General features: G+C 60.8%; 1 protein-coding gene across 1 annotated transcript; it reads right to left on the reverse strand.

Annotated features, from left to right (window-relative positions):
• Nucleotides 1–48: 48 nt before the first annotated feature.
• ACADVL (acyl-CoA dehydrogenase very long chain) lies at nt 49–5,243 on the reverse strand. Its single transcript, XM_072821393.1, has 20 exons — nt 5,052–5,243; nt 4,900–4,975; nt 4,562–4,627; nt 4,401–4,473; nt 4,255–4,319; nt 4,010–4,144; nt 3,460–3,604; nt 3,123–3,252; nt 2,885–3,010; nt 2,315–2,513; nt 2,090–2,194; nt 1,593–1,679; nt 1,448–1,510; nt 1,251–1,352; nt 1,084–1,181; nt 929–1,001; nt 762–834; nt 594–666; nt 423–498; nt 49–340 (listed from the first exon to the last, which is right to left on the reverse strand). The coding sequence occupies exons 1-20, from the start codon at nt 5,111–5,113 to the stop codon at nt 200–202; spliced, it is 1,968 nt and encodes a 655-aa protein (XP_072677494.1). The 5' UTR covers nt 5,114–5,243; the 3' UTR covers nt 49–199.
• Nucleotides 5,244–6,390: the final 1,147 nt, after the last annotated feature.

Genomic DNA, 6,390 nt, shown 5'->3' on the forward strand with positions numbered 1-6,390 from the left:
CTTTGGGAGGGAGGCAGGCAGCAAGGGAAAGACGAGAGGAGAGCAGAGTGTGGCTTGTGAGAACCTTTACTTAAGAGGCTGTAAGTGGGCCTCCGAGAGCAGCAGCGCCCCGGGGCCAGGGCCTCTTTAAGGCAGAATCGGGGCCAGGCTGGGCTGGAGAGAGAAGGCACAGGCCTGGCCAGGCCCCAGCGGGGAGCACTCAGAAGCCGAGGGGGTTGCTGGTGACCATGCCACCTCGCTCTACCAAGGCCTTAGAGATGCTTTTGAAGTTCCGGAAGAGCTCCTGTTGCTGCGGGTCAGACTGCAGAGCGGCCATGGTCTCCCGGACCCGGGCTGCGGCCTGGGGACAGGGAAGGTGGTGTTCAGGCTGGCGCACGCCTGCCCTTAGCCGCACACCTGCCCTGGGTAACCCCAAACCTCACCTCAATACACCAGCTGTCACAGAGCATCTTCTCATGCTGGGCTGTAGGGTGGCCCTCGCTCAGGGATCTGGAGGCCCTGGTGCAAGGCAGGAAGGGAACATGAACCTCCCTGAGCCTGGCCTGGGAACTCCACCCCCCACCCCACCCCCACCTTCCACGCTGCTGCCTCACCTGGACAGAACTACCACCATGGCGTAGAGGTCAATGGCACTGTCTGCCAGGCGCTGCAGCACGAACTGTTCATCTGTCAGGTAGATGGGATGGGTTGGGATGGTGACAGCCGGGAAGGGAAGGAGGGAAGGAATGGAAGCGGGTGGGGATGGGGTAGGGCTCACTCACTGACAATCCCCTTCTTGTGTTTTATCAGCTTGGCCTCCACCACAGTGGCAAACTGCTCCAGAGCCTGCACGGTCTGCATAAAGAGGGCAGGCGCCCAGGGCTCAGGTGGCCCAGCCGCACCAGCCCCTGCCCGATGCAGGCTGCTGACCGCCCACCTGCTGGCTTACCAGCTCGCCGCTCCGGTTCAGCTCCTGGTGGATGATGCCGCTGAGACTCAGGCCGCTGCCCAACCCTGCCCGCCTTCACAGAAGGGGGAGAGTGACTGGTTAGTGGCTGCACCCTGCCCCAGCCCACCCTGCCCCGCCCTGGGCTCAGAGCTTACCTCCTCAGCTGTTTGCCTGCCTCTCCTAGCAGGAGACCGGCATTCCCGAAGGGATTCTTGAGGGCATTGCCCAGTCCAGAAAGTTCCTTTCCTTTGTCCTGTGTGGGAAGAGGGCCCAACCGTCAGGGCACACTCTTGTCCCCACCCGGGCCCCAGTTTCCTCTTACCATACAGCCCTGCAGAGCCACAAACAGCCGGAGGATGTCGTTTGTCCCCTCAAAGATCCGGAAAATGCGAAGATCTCGGAGAACACGCTCCACTCCAGGCTCCTGCCGTGGGGGGAAGCCAGAGCACACACCCCTAAAAGCCCGCTCGCCCCTGCCATCCCCACCGTGGCCACCCCAGGCAGAGAGCCACCTGGTACCTTCATGAAGCCCATGCCGCCCAATATCTGGATGCACTCATCGGTCACCTTCCAGGCCGCCTCCTGGGGACGGAGAACCATGTGAGATGGGTCCTGGAACCAGGCTCCACACTGGGCTCTCCCGCCCTGTAGGCCCAGAACTCACCGAGCCAAAGATTTTACTGATGGCGGCCTCAATCTGGAAGTCTGTGGATCCCTGGTCCATGTTGGCGCTCACCATGTAAGCCATGGACTGAGATCGCATGGTGGGGACACAGGAAGGAAAAGGACGGCGTCAGACTGGCCCTGATGGCCCAGAGCCCCCAGGACCAAGTCTGCCGTAGCTCCCCTCGCCTTCACCTTCTAGCTCCACCTGTTGGGCTTGGTGAAATATCTGGTCCCCGGAGATGGTTCAGCGGGGGCTTGTAGCCATGTGACTTGTTTGAAAGGGGTGAAGAAGTAAGGGTGGGGGGCAAGTGGAATAAAGTTTGAGTGGGTCTGGGAGATCGGCACAGCTTCCCGAGCCGACTGCGCCCCCCCGCATCCCCTAGGGCATTGGTGTGGAGCTGGAGACCCACTGCCCCAGGTGCTGCTGGGGGTTGTAGTCCAACCGCCGGGGGAGAGGGCAGGGAGGGGGTGGGCAGGGGAGAAGGAGAGCCTTACCTCAGTCACATACTGCAGCATCGCCATCCGGGCCAGCTTCTCTTGAATCAGCCCAAAGTTGTGAATTTTCTCCCCAAACTGGGTACGATTAGCAGCATGATCCACCTGGAAGAGGGCACATGTGTTGCGTTGTGGTTCTGTAGCCCCCCCCACACACACAAGGGGCAGGGCTGAGAGGGACGGGCCCACAGAGACCTGGGTGCCAGGGGAAGGGAAGATGCTTACCGCCTTTGCAATGATGCCCCTCATGGTGCCCGCAAGGGCTGCGGCCATACCGAACCTTCCGTTGTTGAGGATGTGCATGGCGACCTTGAAGCCACTCCCCACCTCCCCAAGCACGTTCTCTGCTGGCACCCGCACACTGTCAAAGTACACCTCTGCCGTGTTGGAGGCTTTGATGCCCATCTTCTTTTCAGGGGGCCCGCTGTGACAGGGCAGGACAGGGAAGCAGAGGTGTGCTCAACAGGTAGCCATGGGTGGGGCGGGGGAGGGGTTTCCTTTCTTAGGAGCCAGGGAGGAATCGCAGCTGCCAGCATAGGAGAGGGTGCAGGCAACAGGCTTCCATGCTCACAGGGTAGATGCCTGGTTTTCTGTCCTACTGTATGTTGGGGTCACTGCTTCTGGGAGCTAAAGCTTTATATTAGTTCCATGCAGTTTAATCCCAAAGCGAACAAGCCATCCAGCTGCTTGGGGTTTTGCACACATCCCCAGGGTGACCTGTAACACCATCTGCCCTGGACTTCAGTGCTGCCCCCACCTGGCTCCACTGCTTGCTTCCTCCCCAAACCCACTCACTGGGTAACACCTCCAAAGCTCCTCTCCACCACAAAAGCTGTGATCTTCTCTTTCACAGCCCCTGTGGCTGCATCTGTAACTGGTGTCTTGGCAAAGACCGTGAAGACATCTGCCAGGCCCCCATTACTATGGAAAAACGAGGGGCTATCAGGGTGCGGGAGACAGAGCAGGGGGGGCCTGAAGTTAGGAAGAGGTGGAGGGGGGAGGACAGGATGGTATGGGAGGGTAGAGGGATTGCCTGATCCAGATCTTGCTTCCATTGAGGGTATAGTATTTTCCACAGGGGCTGGGCACAGCTGATGATCGGATGGAGGCTGCATCTGACCCACTGGAGGGCTCCGTTAGACAGAAAGCAGCTATGCTCTCCCCTGTGGGTGAGAGCACCTTTAAACTGCTGACAGGCAGAGGCCCCTCGCTGTCTGCACCCTGCCTGCAGCCGTTCCCTCAGTGCTCCTGGAAATGCTCAGCTTCAATCCTTCCCAGAACCCCCATGTACTGAGCCACCCAGCTGTGTGGTGGCATCTGTACCCAGCCCGGGACACCCCCAGTTGCTGGGGCTCCTAGAGCCGCCTCACCAGATGCCAGTTTGGGGAGGTATTTTTCTTTCTGGGCCTTTGTTCCAAAGAGCAGGATGCCTTTGAAGCCGATGCTCTGATGGGCTCCCAGGGTGATGCCCACACCAAGGTCATGCGTGCCCACAATCTCCACCAAGCGGGCGTACTGGGGGGAAAAGCAGTGTCAGGGATTAACTGACTGCATGGGGGGGGGGGGGTGTCTTGGCAGGGCCAAATAGGGGCATCCCTACATAGTGACTGGAAAGAATGTTCCCATGGTAGAATGGGACCCTGGTCTGGAGGCTTCCCACCTACCATTAGGGCATGTGAGACTGGGTGAATTCTGTGGCCCGGAGGGATATCATATAGTTTGGTATTTTGTTGGGAAAGGTGTTATGTACTGGGAACAGAGCCATGTTTTTTGTTTTGAAAGATGCACATATTGGCACAGTCAACATCACACAGGCCCCCCCTTAACTGACAAACCTAAACCCTAGGTCACATGAGGAAGGCGCTTAATCAGCAATGTTGGAATAGCCTGCGATGCTGGCAGTGACCAGGGCTCCCTCACCTGGGTGTTACAGAGGCCCACACCACCCAGCTCGCTGGGTACTTGCAGACCAAAGGCCCCCAGCTCCTTGAGGCCTTGCAGTGTGGTCTCCTCCACCTTCTCCAACGTGTCATTCTTGGCAGGATCGTTCACTTCCTGGAGAAGGCACAGGATGTCGCATCCAGGTTCCTTTCTGGCTGCTGAACACCTCTGCCATCCCATCAGGGACCAAAGCCCTCTGTTCCCCCACCCCAGTCCTTCCTCACCTCAAAGAAACGGGACACAGGCCCCACCAGTTCTTTGAGAAACTGGGTCTGCTCCTCACTGAGTACTGTGGGGGAGAAGGACAGGCTGGTCAGGTCACCGGGGAAGTGGAGAGGCCCTGCCCTGCCCCGCCCCGACGACTACTTACCAGATGGGTAAGGGAACACCTGATCGGTGGTGAGCTGACCCTTGAACATCCCCGCAGCAAAGGACTTGGATTCCTGCTCAGGGAGAAGGGGGTTTCAGCGAGCTGTCTGCTGCAGTGGGTGAGCCCCTGGCCTAGGTCCTCCCGGTATGGAGGCCACGTACCGCCTTGGCCTGCTTCTCTCTGGTCGGAGCCTCAGAGGAGTGGGAATCTGACTTCTCCAGAACCGCCTGGGGAAAGGGACAGTTAGCGAGGCCCGGTAAGGGACTCCCGAGGAGCTGGAGACCACGGGAAGCGCTGGGTGCGGGCGGAGGCGGACGCAGCGACCTTTCCCCTACTTCCATCGTCAGGGCACCCTGGCCTGCCCTTTCCCCTACTTTCGGCGCTACCGCGGGCGCCAGGTGTCCGGGACGGAGAGGGAGACCCCTGCCGGCGGCGGGGAAGGGGGAGCCGAGGCGGACTCCGCCTCCCGCTCTGCGCGCCCCAGGCCGCCGTCACTCACCTGAGCGGCCCCACTGGCATAGGGTCGGCAGGCCGGACCGGGCAGGGGCTGCCCCAGGAGCGCGCTGGGCCGCGAGCTGTGGGGAGCGGGGGCTCAGTCCGGGTCCCCGGTCCCGCTGCCACCCCGGCCCTGCCCTCCTGTCCGACTCGCACCTTCCGACCCCCAGCCTCCGCAGCTGCCGCCCCACGCTCGGGGCCATCCGTGCCGCCTGCATCTCCCAACCACTCCGGTCGCCGCGGTCCTGAGCGCAGATCTAGCGCCGTCCACCCGTCTGCCAAAGACTGGCTGCCCTGGTCCGGTCTTGACTCATCGTCCACAATGCACCGGGGGGGCTGGGCTTCCGGCCGCCAGCGCATGCTGGGAGATGTAGTTCCGGGGCGGGGCCTCCCCCACCCCGCCCCTGCATTCTGGTTAACGTAGGGCTATCTCCAGACGTTTCCGTCTCTCCCAAACGCCTTCGTCCCACCCGGCCCAGCTCGAGTGTAGCCCTCGGAAGGGGCGATGGGATAGGCTGGGGTGGAAGGAGGAGCAGCTCAGGCTTTTGCAGCCGGAGGGATGGAGGGTGGGCCAACAGGAGGACTTCCCCGGTGGAGTTGGAAGGGAGAGGTGGGAGAAAAAAAATGTAAGACGGCGGAAGCAGGGGCAGATGACTCTATGGAGTCCCTTGTGAAACCCATCTCCATCAACACGAGAGGGAGGGACATGGTGGCGTGGGGCGGCCCAGGTATATTCTCCTGAGACCTGAGGTGTCACTAACTTTAGAAACACCTGAATTCTCACCGTAGGGCCCTCCCCTCCCTTCCCCTCTGCAAATTCACCGCCTCCCCATTGGGGCGCTGGAGTCTCTGCCCTTGTTTCCTCCTGAGACTGTGTGACATCCTGGACTCTTCCCAGGGGGAGTGGAACTGTAGGGATTCTTCTGTCGCCCACTCTCACCACACACACCTAGCTCTGGGTCAAGGAGTCCCAGGTCATGTATAGGTCATGTATACCCCTGCCCTGCTGACACACCCAGTGGGGAGAGGCCTGGGCTGGGGCTGCAGGAGCCTCCTTGGGGACACCCCTCCACCCCCACCCCCGTCCCCAGTGCCCAGTCCCTCTGGAAAGTGCAGCAAACTCACCCCTGGCTTTGGGAAGAGAGACCATTGTGCCAGGCGACCCAGGGGGTTAGGACAGGACTGCCCACTTCGGTGGCTAAAGGCTAAAGGCTGGAACCTGGTGGGGAGGCAGCTCAGCTCCAACCCTGGGGATTAGGGAGATTAAAATCAGAGAAGAGAGATGTCCGAGAGACCCAGAGGTGAAACTGGAGAGTCCCATGGAGGAAAGGCCTGGGGGCGGAGCCGAGTGGGGCTGGGACTTGAGGACCCTCCTGCTGATCCTTCCCCACCCCACTTAAGCCCAGGGAGAGGGGACAGGCTAGGGGAGGTGAGTGAGCCGCGCCTTGGTCCATGGGTCTCTTCCCCATCCCATTCCTCCCTCGCTTGCATTTCA

Source organism: Canis lupus, chromosome 3, assembly GCF_048164855.1.
Source record: "Canis lupus baileyi chromosome 3, mCanLup2.hap1, whole genome shotgun sequence".
Lineage (NCBI taxonomy): Eukaryota > Metazoa > Chordata > Mammalia > Carnivora > Canidae > Canis > Canis lupus.

Bases quoted from the DNA above. Each gene is read 5' to 3' on its own strand.
- ACADVL (XM_072821393.1), bottom strand. From the start codon at position 5,113: ATGCAGGCGGCACGGATGGCCCCGAGCGTGGGGCGGCAGCTGCGGAGG. The intron at 3,011-3,122 runs GCAATCCCTCTA...GTTTTTCCATAG, and splicing joins GGAAGCAAGATCTGGATCAG to TAATGGGGGCCTGGCAGATG. The intron at 1,002-1,083 runs GTAAGCTCTGAG...CCTTCTGTGAAG, and splicing joins GCAGGCAAACAGCTGAGGAG to GCGGGCAGGGTTGGGCAGCG.